The 19,474-nt window shown below is 45.8% G+C and overlaps 1 protein-coding gene across 3 annotated transcripts in view; it reads right to left on the bottom strand.

Annotated features, from left to right (window-relative positions):
- Positions 1–7,180: 7,180 nt before the first annotated feature.
- Nr6a1 (nuclear receptor subfamily 6 group A member 1) overlaps positions 7,181–19,474 on the bottom strand; it is a 64,752-nt gene continuing 52,458 nt past the window's right edge. For 2 of the 3 annotated variants that reach the window (XM_015497601.2, XM_015497600.2), the window contains exons 7-9: positions 15,792–15,913; positions 13,871–14,023; positions 7,181–12,297 (exon numbers count right to left, since the gene is read on the bottom strand). In XM_015497601.2, coding sequence (XP_015353087.1) covers positions 12,209–12,297; positions 13,871–14,023; positions 15,792–15,913 — 364 coding nt within the window. In that variant the 3' untranslated portion in view covers positions 7,181–12,208. Of the gene's footprint in view, positions 12,607–13,870; positions 14,024–15,791; positions 15,914–19,474 lie in introns of all 3 variants that reach the window. The other variant, XM_048813073.1, reaches the window with a different exon arrangement.

Here is a 19,474-nt window from a genome sequence, read left to right as displayed (position 1 = left end):
CCTTATCAGGTTAGCCACATCCCCGACGCCCATTTTTTACTTCTTTTTTTTTTTTTTTTTTTTAATTTTGAGACAGGGTCTCACTAGGTTGTTTATATCCTCACTAAATTGCTGATACTGGCTTTGAACCTGCAATCCTCCTGCCTCAGCCTCCAGAACTGTTGTGATCACAGGTGTGCACTACTGTTCCCAGCCCTGCCTTCTTGAACAGGACAAATGGGGTCTTTTAATGCTGGGATAATATGGAAAGAACCAGCCTTGCTTTGCCATCGTGTCGTGTCGTGGTGAGTCCTTGAGCTCCAAGAAGGGGAATTGGTAGCAAACTCTGGATTAAATCCCAGTTCTGTCTCTTTCTGGCTGTGTAACCTGGGACCAGTCATCTCCTTTCTGTGCCTCATGTGTTCCTTGCACAATGGGGACAAAATGAGACAGCATGTGTAACATACTCAGTGGCTGCCTGCTCTGTCATGTGTGCTCAGTAAATTCCAGAAAAACACAAACAACTAGCTGAAGGCCTGGCTGCTCTGCCCTTAGAGGCCTTTTCTGTGTTGAGTCTGCCATTGCAACATCCCCACAAACATCGCTTGCCCTTCTGATGGGTTGACTCACTCGGCAGGGGGATCCCTCAAGGAAGGGCCTGATCTACCTCTGGGTCTGGAGCAGCCAGCCCAGGGCAGCATGGGCTAGCTCTTGTTGAATGACTGCTGCCCTCACCAAAGGCCTGCATGCTTGATGTAGGTATAGGGCTCTATGACCTCCATGCTGTCTCCTCTGTAGACAATAGCTGTCACTTGTCACCTGCCACCATGCAGGCTGGATGCTCCTCATCCCCTAATCAACCCTGGATATCTTTACTGACATCTTTACTTCCTGTGGGCTACCCATCTCCCACCTATACTGGTCCTCACTCATACTGGGTGCTCCATGGGGACAGGTAGGGGGGCCGACGGGTTGACAGCCGGAACTCAAAAGCACCCCCTATGTGCTAGGTGCCCTTGGAATGACTGAAACCCTCTCCACCATCCTGAAAGGTGAGCAATATTTTCTGCTCACCACCATGAGCCCCGTGAGACGACCTAGCAGAGATACAGGCATATTTCCAAAGTTTCAAAGCAAGAAGTGATGGGCTCGGCATTCAAATCCAGGCAGTGGGGGTCCAGAGCCTGCCTAGCTTCTAGGCTCAGGCTCCTCTTCACTCTGGAGCCTTGGGTGGCCTGTCTATTTGCCTTTTCCTTCAAACTCCAACCAGGTGGTCCCAGGCCATGAGACCTACCGGAGGGGAGGGAGCAGGGGTGTAGTCCTGACTTAGGCTCTTCCCTACTTCCCCCTCCCCAGGCAAACAAAGCCCAGGGTCTCTCTCCTGAGTGGGGATTTCCCAAAGTGCCAGGCTCATTTCCTGGAGGTGGACTAAAGAACAAATAAATCAGAGACCCAGAAACTGAAACAGAGGGGAGCAGGGTAGATTCATCGGGTGGCAATTGGAATACAGTGAAGAAAGAACCAGAAAGAGAGAGAAGCTGTGGCGAGACAGGCAAAATATGAGATGAGCGAGGGAGAAAAGGAAGACCCCTGATAACAAAAAAGACCCTCATGGGCTGGGGTGGTGGCTCAGTGGCAGAGCACTTGCCTAGCAGGTGTGAGGCACTAGGTTTGATCCTCAGCACCATATAAAAATGAAATAAAATAAATAAAGATATTGTGTCCATCTTAAAAAAACTTAACAATAAAATAAAATAAAGGTATTATGTCCATCTATGACTAAAACAAATTAAGAAAAATAAAACAGACCCTGGAGGTCAGGGACTGGGGATGAGAAAGAAGAAATTCAGAGGGACAGAGAGAAGAGAAATGTAGGAGAAAAAGAAAGAGATGAGAGGGAAACAAGACAGAGATGGAGACTCCGGCAGAGAATGAGAAGAGAGGGGCAGGGGCCCAGAGGGAATGTGGACATGGAGACCCTGTTCAGGGTAGTGGAGGGGGCGGGCCTGTTGGCAGCAGCAGAGACTGTTTCCGCTGCACCCCTTATCAGCCTTCTGCCAGATGTTCAGATCCGATGCCAATGTCAGAGAAGTCCATAGTGCTGGGTCAAGGCCGTGGCCAGCGGGAGCCTCAGCTGCAGTGTGGGGAGGGAGGCGGGGGGCCTGCCCTAGACCTGCTTGCTCTTCCCCCTCCTCCTGGTGGCTCTCCAGGCTGGACCACCTGGTTGGGGGTGGGAGATACCAGATACCTCTGGGGGTTACTTCTCTAGACTGAGAACGGGCCCCAGTGGAGGCTGCGTGGGGCTCCTCACAACATGTGGACACATACACCTCTACACAGACTCATGCTCAAGGAAGCATGTGGACACATCCCACGGACACTCACACAGGAGCACACAATACCACATGGGGACAATTCACATTCCAGTGCAGAGCTGCACCCCCTCCCAGCATGACTCTACAGCCTGCTGCTGTCCCTGCTGTGCTTGGTCAGCATGGTGTCCTCCACCCACCTTGTCCCCTCACCCAAGCCAAGACTGTGAGGAGCCAGGCAAGAGCCTCTCTGTGGCTGGCACTGCTTCTGGGACCTGCTTTGCTCTTCTATGAACGGGCATGCTCAGAACCTGCACACCCTCAAAGGCAGGTCCAAGGGACCTGAGACCTTTTAGAATGAGGCCTGGTGGAGCCCCCGGGGGAGAAGCAGGTGTGGGCCGTCTGGCAGGGCTGGGCTCCAGCCTTGGGCCTCTCCGCCAGGCTCCTGGAGCGTGCAGCACAGCTGGGGCCCTCTTCCTTGGGTAGCTTATCTCATGTGCACACGCTTGGCCCTCAAGGGGTGACCCAGCCTTGCTCCCCACATTCTTGTTCAGCCACGCAGCCGGTGGGCCCCCCACATCCCTGAGACTGTGTCTGTACTTGGGGGGTGGTCAGGAGCCACCACTCAGAGTCATGTCCCTGCCCTCTTGGCCCCGGCCCCTTGTAGAGGTGGCTCTGGTATCTCTTCACTGTCTCTAATTTTGTCTCTGTCACGATGGCTCAGTCACTGTTTATTCCTGCATATCTCTCTTAGATTGTCCCAATTTCTCTCTTTCTGCTACATTCAGTCATTTAGCTCTTTCTCTTTGCTCTTAGGGTCCACTCAGGAAAGTGGAGGCCTGTCATGGGAGAACTGGGGTGGCTGGGGCAACATAAATTCAGGGCCCCTCCCACCCACCTGCTAGGAGTTGGCCTGGATAAGGATGTGGATGGGGATCTGGAGCTGGTGGACTCCCCCATATAGCAGAGGACTGGGTAGGGGGAGGCAGGGGGAGGAAGCTGGAGCTGGAGGTCTTGGCCTAAGAGCCTCCTTCCTGTTTGTGGGGAAGTGACTGCCTCAGAAAGCTGCTCGGAGGAGAGGAGGGAGGCCATGGTGACTTCCGGGAAGCTGGCCAAGGGCCCGAGGCCACTCTCCCTGTGCCCACATGGGGCCCTCTGGCCCTGGCTTAAAATAGTGCAGTTCCTCCACTACTGCTGGGCCCAGCCCAGGGCTCAAAGGGCCTCTGGTTGCTGCTGCTTGTGCTGCCACAGAGGTCTGGATGGAGGAGGTCCTCCCAACTATCCAACCCTCCCCAGATGGTGGTTGGAGGCTGTCTTAGCCATACTGGGGGGAAGGGGGTTGCAGAAAACAAACACAGATTCCTGAGTCAGAAGCTCTGGATTCAAGTTTAAATTCCGAGAATGAATAGCTTGAAGACTTTGATATGGTCCTTGCTGCCTCCTGAGCCTGGGTTTCTGCTTATGTTAAACAGAATGAGTGCCTAGCTTTAACCAAAAGGAGACCATGGAGTAGATGCCTCAGGACCGTTCCAGGCACAAAGTGGACACTCAGAACAGGGGGGTTCCGTTGCTGCTCCTGTTGGCTGTGCCTCGAACTCCTCACCCTACAGGAGTGCTTCATTAAAGCACTCTTGAATACCTATGCTGCTCGTAGGCCTGGGCTTTGAACAGGGATGGTTAGTAGAGAGGGAGCTTGCAAGGAGGGCAAGGATGGGGCTGTGGTCTCCATGGTGAGACTTGTTGCCAAGGGAACAAGACTCCAAGAGCCCTGGGTCTGGCAGTTGGGCACTTTTGCCACAGGCTGAGAGGCTGATCACTACTGTAGACCTAAAACCCTGATGGGCAGCCAGGTCAAACCAGAGGAGTGGCTCCTGGTGCTGCTGGGCTTCCATGATTGAGGTGTAGGGCTGCAACTTTTTTATGTATTGACTTTATTGAGCCCCAACTTTGAGCCAGCCTCAATCTTCCTTAAACCCCTTTACCACAGGCACTATCACCTCTATTTATTGACAGGGAAAATGAGGATCAGAGAGGTATCCAAGTCAAGGTCACTAATGACTGTTAAAGGAAAGAGCTGGAAGTAGCGGAGTTCAATCCTTGGTACCAGGAAACAAAAACAAAAACAAAAACAAAAAAATAGAAAAAGAACAAGAATTTTAGCAAGACCCCTGGTTGATGTGCCACTGTCTTATCCACTGCCCAAGGGAAATGATCCTTGGGAAGGACTCCATGGAGCCAGTCCCAACCTACTCCTAACACCTTCTCCTGCCATTGTTTCTGGGGGTTTTGGTTTCAGATTCTAATACAACCAACAGAGAGCAGTCAGCATTCCATTTCTTTGGTTACGCAGCTGCATTTGCCTAGAAAGCTCTCAGCGCAGATTCTGCTAAAAGGAAGCACATACTCAATCAGTGCTGGTTTTGAGTCACTCCTGAGGTCTCACTAATTATGTAACCTTAGGCAAATCACTGTGCTTTGGGCCTCAGTTTTCTTTTCCGTAAATTGGGATCATTACAGCATCAACCTTGTCAAGTTGCTTTGGAGAATTACTAATCTAATCCACATAAAACATTGTCACAGTGCCTTGCTCTATCTTCATTACTTATTATTTTGGTGCTGGAGATGGAACCCAGAGCCTCAGCATGCTAAGAACCACTGTCACTTGAGCCACACCCCAGCCCTGCTTTACTACTATTTATTTCCAGATTATTGCCTAGCACTCCAGAAAACCAAAAGCTCAGTGTTACCTAAGTAGCAATTTTTAAATGTGGAGCAGCGTCCTAAATTTTATTCCATGGAACACTGTCTCAACTGAATTTCAACGGGAGGAAAATGTCTAATGCTCACATACTTTTGGCAGTACCTGTGCTAAACAAAATTTTCTTCTAGTAGGACTTCTCAGAGCCTTTAATATGCCAAGGACAGTTGGGAATTACTGGGAAGAAAATAGAGAACAGCATAGCCTACATTTTTGGCAACAGAACTTGTTCTTTGTCAACCGGGCCACCTCAGGGGATGTCTACATTCTGAGAAATCATAAGACTTAGTGTCTGCAGTGTTCAACCTGTATTTGGGGTGTTGGGGACAAGACACTTTTCACAGAATTAATTCTTTAATGGTTTAATGGAGTTTTTTTTTTTTTTTTAAATAGCAAAAAGTTCAACCAAAGGCCATTCCTGAGCTTTGTTACAAACTCCAGACATTCATATTCAGCACTATTTAACTGCTAAGGCGGAGCAGGGAGGAAGTAGTTGTAACTTTGGTATCAGATCGACCTGTATTCAAAAAGAGAATTCTGCCCATGTGTCATGTGTCATTTTAGGCAAATGGCTTATCTTTCTTAAGCCTGAGTTTGCTTCAGAGTAAAGTGAGGCTAAGACCTCTGCCTCCTTAAGTATCCTGAGGACTTCATGAGACCATGCCAGTGAGGCACCAGCTAAAGGACCTATTCTCACTAGGCAGCAGTCAGGGCTCCTTCTCCTCCTTGCACCTCTGTGTCTGTTTAGTTTGTGGGCAGAGAAGACAGCCCATTAACTCCTTCTGGAGCAGTTCCTTTGTTTGAAACCACCTCTTTCAAGCCTCAAGGGCTCTCTGGTCTCTTGTGCTGCAGCCAAGGCATGGAAGGCAGCTGGCAGGCCCCAGTTCACACAGAGGATTTGATGAACTTTGATAAGACTCTCCTTAGTCTTCATCCCCCCAGACCCTTCCTTCCTCTCACCTGTCTCCACAAAGCCCTCAACCCAAACTCTGAGCAGGCTCAAGGAACAGCTAGGCTTTTGAGTTGTAGAGATCTAGGCTCAAGGCCTGATTCTGATACTTCCTGTGAGACTCTGGCAGTGTCCCTTGACCTCTCAGAGCCACCATTTGCTCAGCTCTTGAAACGCTAACAAGAATCTTTGTCTACTATGGCACATGCCTATAATCCCAGTGATGCGGGAGGATCACAATTTTGAGGCCAGCCAGGATGACTTAGCAGGAGCCGGTTTCAATATAAAAGGGGCTGGGGGTATAGTTCAGTGTTAGAGTCTCCCCCACCCCCACAGGTTCAATCCCCAGTTCCAAAACCAAGAAAGAGACCTCACCCATTTTCTGGAAAGACAGGTATTCATTTGCTAGGACACAACAACACACGAGGCAGGCCACACAACCAGCACATTACTGTCTGTCACTGAGATGTGGCTCTTTCCAAAGACCCAGAAGATTCAAATTCCTTTGTGTGGCACTCTAGGCTGACTGCTGCTTCTGCAGCCCCAGCTAAGCCCCCACCCCACTTCTGCCGTGGCAGTCCCTTGCTATACCTGAATACTTCATGTCTGATTCACAACTTGGCCTTTGAACATGCTGCTGATCTCTCTACCTGGTCTATTTTCCTCTCTGTGCCTAGTGACTTGCTTTGGGGGCTTCCTTCAACAATACTTACCTGGGAAACCCTTCCTGAGACTTCCCAGTAGAATAAGTCACTATTTCTCTGTGCCCTTTCTACCCCACATAGGTCCTGAATTACAATCCTTTTTTCACTGTGCCTCAAAATTCCATATGCTTCTTCCACTAGACTTGGTTTCTCCAGTTGTGCCATTTTCTGGATAGGTGACCTTAGTTGAGTCCCTTCACCATTCTCAATCTGAGTTTCTTCATTTATAAAATAAGAGTTCAAGGAGGCTTAGGTTTGTGCAAGGTCCTAAGGCAGTGCCTGGCACATAGCAGATTCATCCGTCTGTACAGGTCCACTGGTTCAAGCAATTCTGACAGCATCCTCTGATGGGCTCTTGGCAGTAGCAATGGGGTGGATATTGGCATAAGCAGGAGAACCAGGTCTGAAGGCCTGAGTCCTCACCTCAGGGCACCCACCATCCCTCCCCAGAGCCCCAAACAAGCTTCTTAGACAGATGCCATGTGCAGAAGGATTCACATTTATTGGTTCAAATACAGTACCTAACACTTGCTAAACATGCATTTCACACTAATTGGTCACATTTCCACAGGTAGTCAATTCACAGAACAGGGCCCATCCCTTGCCAGCAGGCAAGTGTGGGAGGTAGCAGAGGGCCTGAATAGCCTGCAGAGCCCGCCAACTATCATTTGGTCATGCAGGGTTGATGGAGCCAAGCTGGCAGGCAGCCCTTGGCCGGCCCTTTGGGAACAAGGGCTCAGAGACATCCCATTTACTCGATTCCTACACAGGACTGCAGGTGGAAGTGGTTCCAGGGTAGGTTGCCTGGGTTAGGCTCATGATGCAGGTGCCATCAGAGCCCCTGAAGGTGGTGTTTGTGGGAGGTGATGCTCCCTATGCCTTGGAGCCTAAGAAAGAGATGGAGGCCTCTTCAAGGGGTGGCTTGGCCCTAGCCGGGCAGGTGGGAAGGACTCCCCAGACACAGCCCAGACATTACAATGCAGCCACAGCCCCTATCACAGGCCTGGGATGGCAACACAGACAAAAACACCAATACTCCAGGGCAGGCGGGGTTTTTTTTCCCCGATAGAAACATGTAAACAGCGACAATATTCTTTTCCCACAGGATTCCTCTGAGAGGAATCGACCAGGATGTCACAAGAGGTAGTTTTTCTTTTTTTTTTTTTTCCATGGAAATTTGGTCAACAATATTATCACCTATTATAAGACATTCAGCAAAGAAAACAATGGTCATCAAAGGACAAAGAGGATCCTTTGGCCGGCAAGGGCTGGCTCCAGGATTTGGAGGACTAGTGTCCATTAGGATCATGACATTTTTCTTAGGCTTGGAGCAGGCTCTGGCTTTCCTCCTAGCTCCCTCTCAAGCCTACAGCTGACTTCTGAGAGCTGCAGGCCTGGAAGAGGGAGGTCTAAACAAAGGGGCCAGGTTTATTTGCTGGTAAAGGCAGGGCCATTGTGGCTCATGTCGCAGGACAGTCAGAAATCTTCAAGTCTCAAGGTAGGCCAGGCCTGGCCAAAGAGGAAGCCCCAGCTTGCTCACACTCAGCAGGCTCTCTGGGGGCCCCTGCCTCTGAGAAAACAGTCCAGGCCTGGATCCCAAGCCCAGAAGAGAAGATGTTGCTTGTGGCAGCCAAGACAGGGGTTTCTGGGGACCCTGTAATTAAATACACATCCCTGAGCTATGGCCCTAGAAACCCTTGCCTCAAGGCTCACCAGTTTCCAGCACCTGGTGGGATGATTGCCGTTTCTCATCCTGAGACACAGATAAAACATCATTTCATAGATGCTGGACATAGATGCTTCCAGCTGAGGAAAAAGGGAGAATGATCAACTGTGGAGGCAGAAGGGAGTGTGGGGGTACCCTTGTGGATCCAGGTGTGTGGGGGGGTAAGAGTAGTGTTTTTGTTTTTTTTTAATTCAGTTTTTTTTTTAAACTTTAAAAAAGTTAATAAAGAAAAATTTCAAGTTTAAAAAAAGAGATGATCTGAAAGACTGGATTTCTTAAAACAATTGCAAAAATTTAAAAAGCAACAAGGATAAAACACATAGATCAGAGGCCCAAAACTAAAGACTTGGAATCACAGCTCAACTTCCTGTTGGCAGACCAGGGTCCCTTTATTCTGGCCAACCTTGGTCATGGCTTAGATATTTCCCATACCAGGTTGTCTATCTCCATCTCTCCATTTCCCAGGAAATCAAGAATAAACAATTATGGAGAATGGGTATAGCAAAGCAAGGCAGCCAACCCAGAAAGGCCAGAGTTTTAAGGATCTGGTGATGCTGCCCATGGCAGGCACACACTCCCCTGATAAGTGGGGGAAGGTCAGAAGCAGGCTGGTGTGGAATGGATGACTTCCAGTGATGCCATGGAGATCCCTAAGTTCCCCCATCCCTGCTAAGGTTCTGGGTATCAGAATAGGGAGGTTCCTGCCTGTTTCCCTCTATCCCTGGAGGCCTGCCCACCTCACTTGTGGGCTGTGCACAGGGTGGGGAGCCCTCTAAACCAGGTGGAGTGCTTTTAGACAGGTTTGGGGGAATTCTCCAGATTAAGGGAAAGACCACTAAACTTTGCAAAGAACTCCAAAAATCTGCAAAGGGAGCTGGACAGCATGAATTACAGATGAAGCTCTAAAATTCCAAACTTTTGTTTTGGGTCAAGAAAATGTTCAAAAGGAAAAGAAGGAAAAAGCTTGCATGTTTCCACACAGTGCAAGGAGGTGGGATTCTCCTTTCCACACAGCTTTCTGGGTCACATTTTTATGGCGGGAAAATTCTCACTCAAAATGAGTGATTTGGTGGCTGGGATCAGAGAGAGGACAGAAGACAGAGGAATCAGAGACAGCATGTACAACTTTTTTCTTCTTCCACTAGCAAAAAGGCTGCCTGTTAACCAAACATTATGGGAAGAAAGGCAAAAAACAAACATACCAAACCTCCCCCTCCAACCTTTCTCTGTGTCCTTCAAACCAAATTCACAAATACATCTAGTGGCTGACCTAATGTCTCCACAGCTAGCTACACTCCTACCTTCTCCTCATAATACCTGAGTTTGCAATGCAACACATTCACTTTACCCTGTTTAGAAGAAGCCCACGTCATAAAAGGACTGGGTGCAGAAGACATTAAAGGCGGGCCACAGGTCAGGCTCCGGCTCGGAACACACAGCCACTTGGCTCAGAGATTCTGCAGGGCTCTCGGCAATGAATGGGCTCTTTGTTCTGTGGAATCTGCTGCAAACATTTGTAAAAATGGATTTATACAATGGCAACTTGCAGAACCTTTCCCCCACTCCACAAATTAACAACTTGCTCTGTTTAATACTACATTATTGGAGAGAGATGTTCTTGCCTCATCAAAGAGCAATTTCCTTTGACACCCAACAGAATAGGTAAAATGCTTAATTTTAACAGCAATTTAAAAAATAATAATCTGACAGATGGAGGTCTAAGCCATGAAAGATGCTGCACACAGGAGCTGTCTTAGAGAAGGGTCTCTGATATGTGTCTCCTCATCTTGAGGAAGGCAGCCCGGAATCTGACCTGTAGCCAAAGAATATGGTCTAGTTGGTTAAATAAAGAATTCAGGAAAACAAGAAAAATACTGTGAACTTACAAAAAAAAAAAAAAACAGAAACAAACACAACACACACAAATCTTCCCATTGCTATATGAAAAATATGCTAGTTGAAGCTTTTCCTGAGGGATATGTCTTTTCTTTCTTTCTCAGAGCAGTTAGGGAAATAGAACTGAGAAATAATGCTCTGAATTTTAGATCCATCAAAGGATAAAATCATCACTCTGTTGATACCCGTAATATTTTGTCAGAAAGAAAATATTACAATCAAACCCAGACAACTCAGTATGCACAAGATGTCACAGCCCCCTGGGTAGGTTTACTAGGCTGAGTTGGGGGAGAGCAACAGCCTTTGATCAAACGGAAGGCAGAAGGAGGTCCTATGGGCCCCTCAAGCCCACCCAAGGATGCACTAGCTATAAAAGAAGGTGCCTGGTTGTGGGCAGGAGCAGCCACTGTATTAAGGCAGAGAAGGGAAAAACTCCTGAAGGAGCTCCAAGACAGACATGATGTCTGCCCAAAAGTTAAAAGAGGCAAGAAAAATGTCCTGGAATTAGGTAGGGCAGGTAGCAAAATAAAAGGGGTCTAGGCCATATCTGCTGAGGTAGCAGCCAGACCCTTAGAAACATGAGGTAGTGTAGGGCCCCACCCCTTTCATTCCAGATGCTTTTGGCTCCAGCCCTTCAAGCCCTGGTCAGCAGGCAACCTAAGGGGTAAGCGGGGCTACTCTGGGCTTTTTGTTCTGGGACACTGGGAAAATTTGGCCTCACTTTGGGGAGATTAAGAGAACTTGGAATAAAACTTAGGAGCAAAAATTTCTGATCAGCAGATAGGTGAATGATCCTTTCCATTATTTAAAAAAGAGACTATACTTTTTTGATTCAGTCATGAGGGTAGGGTAGGGTGGAGAGAGGAACAGGGGATTCCAAAGAAGGAGTATTTATTCATTCAGCAGCCTGGCCTTTATCCCACTATCCTTTGAAGACAATAATAATAAAAAATGAGTAGTGGGCATCAGTATTGAAAACCTGCCATTCTGCTCAGTCAGCTTTTCAACGGGCTGACAGGAAGTCAAATTTATATGGGAGAGGGAAGGAGATTGAGGAAGACAGGCCTTAGCAGATCCACATAAGGAAATTAGGTAGCTGTAAGCCCCAAGGGAGCTGGTAGGCAAGTCCTATGGATTGACTTATTGCTGGGACTTTGCCTGGATGAAAAGTTGACAGTGGCAGAAACTTGATAGTGATGGGAGGGGGCAGCAGGATGTAAGGACAGACAGTCTTCTGCCCTCAGGACTTCTTGGGTGGGAAGACATCTGCTTTAGATTTGGTCACTGTGCCTACTCTCAACTTTCATATTTTTCAAAGAAATGAGATGGCTTAATCCTCATCTCCTGCATCTCACCCACCTCAATAAGTACTTCTCCCAGCACCACTTTGGTGCACTCTTTACCTGACAAGTCTGTGGCTAGAAAAAGGCAGTTTGCTCTCTGACAGACAAATGTATAAGTCTGTGAGAAAATGTGGAAAAAGTAGGGATGGTCACACCCCCATTTCCATTGAGGTAGTCGTCTTCGTCAACACTATGGACATAGTCATCTCAGCCACCCTGCCCTCTCCCTCAAAATACAAAAGAACTATCTCTATACAAGGACAACACTGTAACATTAAACATCTTCACATTCTGTAAACTGCAAGGAAATGCATCTGCTGCATTCACACAAAAGCATGTGCATCATGTTGAAGGCCATACATTCAACTCTGTCGTGAAATAAATATATAGAAAAATGAGGTTAAAATAACAGACAAACAAACAAAAAACTCTTCCTGCAATAGAAACAACAGCTGCACAGCCTCCATGTTGGTCTCTCTGGCTCTTTCCTCTGGAGCCTGTCCTGCCTATCCAAGGCGCTGTGGCTGGTGCAGGGAACAGGTCATTCCTTGACCACACTTGTCTTGCAGGAGTGCAGCACCACCTTAAAGAGGAGGGGCAGCTGTTCCAGGGGTACATTCACCATCTTTCCTGGGGAAAGGTAGGAGAAGAGGAGTTAGCAATGGCCACTAGTAGAAGAGGGCACCTGCCTTCTCTTGGGCAGCTGAAGGGGGAATATCACCTGAGTGAGTGATGGGCAAGGGAAGTGCCAGTAGTATGGCAAAGGCCAGATGCAGAGAACCACTCTGCTATCGACTCATTTTGGTGCCCTCAGAAGACTCATAATCATTCTGCCCAGGGAATACTTACTGTGCTAGGTGTTAAATGCATTATCTCATTTAATTTCACCATATTTCTGTGTAATAAACACTTTCCATTCTCATTTTATACATGAAGAATCTGAAACGAAAGGTGGTCCTATCTAGCCCTCTTTCAGCTAAAGTACCTATCCCTTTTTCTTTTTTCCCTTGTAGAATCTAGTTATTCTACAAAATAATGCTTTTCAGAATAGCAAATAGGTTACTAAAAGTACAGAGGAGAAAGGAGAGGGATTGTAGGGGCAAAGAACCTTGAGAAATTTGGGGTTAAAAGAATTTTACAGGTTTTTTATTGCAGGGCTTCTTAGAGCGTTTAGCATGCTAATATACTCTGTAAACTAAGGTAAATTAAGCCTGTGGTTCTTCTTCCAGACAGTAACCCAGGTCACCTGGGGAGCATTTAAATAACACTGATACCCAGGTTCCACCCCATACCAATTAAACCAAAAAGTCTGAAGGTGCAACCCAAACACTGACATTTTTTTAAAGCTTCCTAGCTGAGATAACTATGTCCATTTTTTAAATGCTGCCAGGTCCAGCTTATATCTGCTACATTGCTCTGTGACCCAAAAAGTAGGAAACAAATAAAAAATCCTCCTTTGACAGACTGAAGTTTTTTCCTTCAAAAACTGTACTGCTGAATTTTGTAGGAATAATCACAATCTAGAGATCACATTTTTAAGCTGCTCCTCAGTACATGCTGGACAGCTAGAAATATGAACCCTTACTAAATGAATTAAAGCAACAACAACAAAAAAGCCAAGATTATGCATGGAAGTGGACCTATTAAATGTCAAGAAGTGGAGTGGGGGTCAAGACCACACACAAACACATATCCCAATACACAAAATTCCTTTGCAAACAGAATTTTAAAGACACCACTTTAAATGACCCTGGAAAGCCCATAGGTAATCCTATGACATAAGGTTTTTTCTTGTTTGTTTTTTTGTTTTTAAACTGAGATATAATTCTCATAAAATTTACTCTCTTAAAATAAACAATTTGGGAAATGAAGTTAATTTAAGATACTCCAATACTCCAAGCATGTTTTCCTATCCACAGAAGGACCATACCAAATCAACCTTGCAGAAATTGTTCTAAATTTAAATGGTCATAAGGCCATAGGTACCTTGCACATCATAGGAGCTCCTGAAATGAGAGCTTCTCTACAAAGAAGACAAAAACTTCTTACTACAACAGAATTTTTCTGAGAGCAAGGGTAGTAACTCTTTTACACAGGTTGTAATGAGCCTGGAATAAGCATTCAGAAAACACTTATAATCTTGTATCCTACACAAGCTAAGACACGCAAGGAAGGGTTGGGGGCCCAGGACCTAGAACATTACCTGCAATGTATCGAATCTCGGGTAAACACATCATGAGATCAGGAAAGCGGTTTGGCTGATGTGTATATTTATATTCAGTGAAATCCTGGCAAATGTACCAATATCGCTTGTTCAATTGTTCCAGCTGTGAAGCACTGGTCAGACCCCTGATATCTGTAGAAAAAACAAAACAAAACACACACACGAGGAATGGGAAGGGTTTTCTAATGAGGAAAAATAATAGCTTCTTTAATATGTACATCCCTCAATTAAAAATTATTAAACACTGTCACAACAGGGGCTCTTTTCCCTTTTTGATATGGAGGAAATAAGTTCTGGATAAGGGAAGAGAAGTAAAAAATAACATAAAGAATAGTACTAGATTGAATCTTTTGAGGGCTAGGCTGTGTCTTTCTCAACTTCATATTCAGCTCCCAGCACAGGGTGTACTACAAAACAGGCATCATGAATGATGAACATAAATTTGAAATTTTTCAAATTTATCCTTCATGATATCTCTGAATTTTCTCATCTTTGGAGCCAATCTTGGGGATACCTATATGTTGGTGTATGTAACACACACAGACAGACACACACACACACACACACACACAAACACATGCATGAGATCTCTAATGTCTCTCTCACTATTCTACCTGGGCTATTGTCTGTCCATCCTTCCTTCCTATCTAATCTATCAACACACATAAAATCCTTTTTCTATATATAAAGAATATACATAGAATATATGTAATATTCTATATATAGAATATTTTAATATATATTCTATATGTAGACTATTATGTATTTATAGATTCTCTATATTAATATTATATGTAATGTAATTATTAATTATACATGATATATAACATTAATATTAATATTAATTATATGTCATATATAATATTAATACAGAGAATATATTAATACATATTATATATAGAATATGTATTAATATTTTCTATATAAACCTTACCCTACCCAGCCTTTGAGGCCCACCTCAAATTTCTCCTCCCCCAAGAAGCTGCTACTGATTTCCCCCATTTGAGGCACAATTTATGTGTCAAGTGCCAGTAGAGTGCATGTTTCTGGAGGAACCTGGGGGTCTAATGTTTGTCGATGCCTTTAATGCTCAGCACAGGGTTTGGCCTACGGGAGGCATGCAGAGCACCAAATACATGCATGAATGGTGCAGAAGCCGCAGAAGGAGGTCTGGCCAGCATGAGGGGGAGACTGAACAATGAGGAGGAAATCAAGAGTCTCTATCTAAGCTGGGAAACAGCACAGGAAGAGAGCACTTTCAGTGCCACAGGCACCAAAATCACCCAATTCCACTCTGGGAGCAGAGCACTTATTTTACTTTGGATAAAAGAACACAAATTCTCCTTTATATGCTGGTTACCAGCAGCTACCAAGTGCCACATTGCAGGTAATGCTCCACGTAAATCACATCCACTCTTTTAATTTAAAACCATGCTTGATATGCATGTGCTGAGTTTTTGTGCATCACTACTCTTCCCTGAAGAGGTATCAGAACCACTGCCAGCCTGTCACAGAGGCCTTATCTCCAGTAGTTTCATCAGTCACTCTGCTCTTCTTTAGTCGCTGGTAAACTAGCACATATTTTAAATGACGCATGTACTGTCCTTGGTGTCTGTGTTTAAATGCATTAAAACTGACTAAACAAAGTGAATCCTCTCCCTTCCTCTGTGAGTTATAGAGATTGTGGCATTTAGATTTCAAGAGAAAATACAAAGCATTCCTTGCACTGTAAAGGGGTAGGATGATGACAAGGGGGAGTGCAGGCCTTTAAAATCGGTAGCCACATGGTATGAGAGCTTCTGTGACAGTCCTGAAGGAAGGGGAGGGAGTGAAACAGAGGTTAAATGCTCACGGGTGGGGGAGGGGGGGAAATCCCACTGCCTCTCTCCCAGCTACTTACCTTGGTTTAGAAAGTTAATTGCTTTCATGCACGCGTATTCCTCATTGCTAACCTTTAGCTGATGGAACTTGTGATACAGATAGATGAGCCGCTCAATCACTTCCATCCCTTCATCACTAAATCTGGGGAACAGACATAGGGTTTACCCACAGGCTCTGATATCAGTGGAGGCCAGAAAAAGCAGACAGAGGGCTCCTACAGCTTGCTCCTTAAGGTATCTACAATAGCAAAGAGGATAAGCTTGGGGGAAATGGAATCCACAGGTCTCTCATGCCAGCTGCTATTCCCAAGGTCAGGCAGAGTCAATCAAATCTAGGTTCAAATCCAGCTCCATCACACACCCCTGGGACAGTCATTTGACCCTGTCTAAGCTTTGAGGTTTTCCTCTGCAAAATAATAATACTTGCTGGTTTTGGGTACCAAGGGCCAAAGGAGGTTTAGGATGTAAAGTGGAGAGATAGGACAATACTGAGATACTGCTTTTGTTGAGATGCAGCCTCCAATACCAATGGCAGCTGCCATGGTGACTCTATGCGAGCCTCTGCCACAATGCTGAAAAAACTGCCAATTTTATTTGTTTAGGTTCACTGTTTCAAGCAGGGTTGAGGTTAAGCACAATGAAAAATTTTGTTGGCATACCTGACTTCAGCCAGGGTGGGAAGAAAACATCTGAGTCTCCATGCCATGCTAACCTCTGTGCTGGGCACTTTCTGTGCATTTTCTCATTTAATTCTTTCAACTTTTTGAGCTAGCTGACATAGTCATTATTGTTGTGCAGATGAGAAAACTGAAGTTCAGACAAGGGAAGGGACTGGTTCACCAGCACACAGCTAGCTGGTGGCAGAATTAGAACTTGGAACCTGGCTAATCCCCTGAGGCCTTGGTTTTTCCAACAGTATATCCTAACAGAAAGGGCTCAAAGCTGGCCATGCTCCCTTCTTTGGGTCAGAAATGAGATCGTGGGGAAAAGATTAAGTTTTAGGCAAAGAAGCCCAGGCTAGGCCACCCCAGGGACTAATGCTCTGGGTATGCTTCATACCAAAAATGGAGATACCAATAAACTAAGGAGGTAAGTGCTTAATAGGGAAGCAGAACTTTGTAAAAACTGGGGTCAGGACTGGCCAGAATCAATCTAGGGGTGGCTGGACAGTGGGCCAAGGAGAGTTCCACCCACACATGCCTTAGATGTAGTTCAGTTACAAAGAGATGATACTCAACCTCATGGCTGCTTCTTGATTCAGATCTGGGCACTGGAGCTTATTTTGGTATCCCGAGTGTTCTGGACACTTGTGAATACACTTTTGCTTTCTGGAATCTACTTATTTTTGTGTTAATTTTGAAGGTTTTGGCTTCCTGGACAAGTAGGATATTTTTTCTTTTCTGGCACTGGTTGGGGCCAGAGGTACCTGCAATTCTCAAGCACCAGGGGGAGCCACAGCAATAGGTAGCTGCAATCAGGAGCTTTGACCCCTCTGCCTCATGGCATGGCTCCCAGTCAGTCTAAGCTTCTCTTAGTTTGCTGATTTGAGATATCATGGCTAACTCAATTTCTTTCTCATCTGGCCCAATGGCTTCTACAGCATTATTGATACTTTTGCAGGCTGGCTGATAGGTAAAGATTCTGCCAAGTGCTACCTGCTAGGTGCTTTACTGCACATACATGATCTCATTGGCCACTCCTAATAACTCAAAAAAATATATATTAATAATAATCCCCTTTGTTTAGAGAGGTTCTTTACTATGCCCCTGTTTCTCACATGATAGCCTGTGGGATAAATAATATCACTTCTATGTTAGGGATGAGGGAGCAGAAAAAGAGGTGATTTCCCCAAAGTTACAGAGAAGTGCATGCTGGGGGAGCCCAGGTTCAAACCTGGGCCTTCTAATTCCCAGCTTATAAGCTTTCCCAGTGCTTTGCCACTCACCCCCAACTCTGTCAGGTTCAGTCCTGGGTGGGCATTTGGTGTCTCCATGATACCGAGATCACAGAAAGCAGTGTGCCTGGAAGTGAAGTCCACTCCTCATGACACTACTTTGTTGGCTACTTATGCTCTTGAGAGGGAAAAAAGGGGGAGGGGGGCTTGATTCCCTTAAGAATCTGTGTTGAAGGGTGGTTGGGGATTAGATGAGGTGAGGTGAGGTAAGGAGAGCAGCATCTGTCTGGTGGCTCAGTAGTGTAGCAAGTAAAGATAATGCTCTGTCCCTTAATCAGCAACCTCTTGCCCCAAGTACTCATTCTGGCACTGCAGAATCTGCAGGTGTGTGGCTATCAGCCAGAAGCCTAGCCAGCAGTGCCAAACCTGTTCCTGGCTCAATCCTGACTTGGGAGACACAAAGGAGCTCTAAGTGCTTGATCTGTGCATATGCACCAGATCTGTTTTTCTCCTTGGGACAGTACATCCCTTTTTCAAAATTTCCTACAACAGGCAACCATCATGGACCCCTGGCAGTGGTGGGGGGCTGGCTGCCAGCCCAACAGCCCCCACTCTGTCTCCTCAACTCGACTGCAAAGCTTTCCTCTACACCCACATCCCACCACTAGATAAACAAAGTTGTTCTCTGTTCCACGGGCCTGCTTCCTCCTGTAGCCATGCCTCCTCCACATCTGCCCACTCCACAGTTCTAACGCCCCTGTATTCCCTGTCTACAAATTATCAGCATTCAAAGCCATAAAGTTGGACAAACACACCCATTCTTCTTCTAGGTTCCTATCACACAAGCATGCTAGGACAAGGAAAACACTCCTACCAGGATCCCCCAAATCATTGGACCATTCAGTCAGCAATTGCAGCTGACACTATATAAGTTATATCCCATTAAGGGGCGGAGAAGCCCAGTTGTCTCTTTGCCATTCATCTAAATGCATCTTTTCCCAGGAGCAGTCATCAGCTACAAGCTTCAAGGAATTGCCGTCTCAGCACCCACATACAGACTCCAAGATGAAAAGTCAGATTACAGCACCAGGACAAAGTCCAGAAAGTCAAACCTTTTGAGAAGGCTCTGGAAAAATGAAAATTTGTATAGTGTAATGGTAAAAAGCCTGGGCTTTGGGGGTACAACAAATCTAGATGAGTCTTAACTCCACCTCTTTCTAGTTTTTCAGGTGTGAATTCTCACTAATCTCATGTTCCTCATCTCTATAACAGATATAGTATTAGTCCAGTCTCAACACTAATTTGTGAACACTCAACAAATAACAAATCAAAAGCACTTAAGATGAAATTTGGCACAATAAAAAAACTCTACATTTGTTAACTATTATTAATAGTATTAGTATCATCCTCATAAAGAAAAGATTGTGTTTCCTGAGCTCTATAGGGTCCAACCTGGGAAGCTGAGAGGCAACTTTCCAGAGATTTGGCCAAAATGGAGCTAGTGCTTAAGAGATAGAAGTGCCCATTAAAGTCCATCTAGCTCAAGGCATCTTCTCCTAGGAGTGAAAGAGTGTTGATTAGGGCCAGGAGCAGTCACTGGCTGGTGCTACAATCTGCTTTAAATCAAATTCATCCAGCTCACTCTCTGATAACAGTCTGATTAAGGAATATGGGCACCATAAATTTGATTGGATATTTGAGAAGAGAAAGGGGGTGGTCATGCATCATCTGGGAATAGCTATTCCTGACAGTAGGTACTCACACTCGAAAGTTGTGAAGAAGCAAAGGCCATCTGGGGGAGTGGGAGTA

Source organism: Marmota marmota, unplaced genomic scaffold, assembly GCF_001458135.2.
Source record: "Marmota marmota marmota unplaced genomic scaffold, marMar, whole genome shotgun sequence".
In the NCBI taxonomy this organism is placed as follows: domain Eukaryota; kingdom Metazoa; phylum Chordata; class Mammalia; order Rodentia; family Sciuridae; genus Marmota; species Marmota marmota.
Note: the sequence above shows the minus strand (reverse complement) of the source record. Positions and strands in the feature narration are given on the sequence as shown.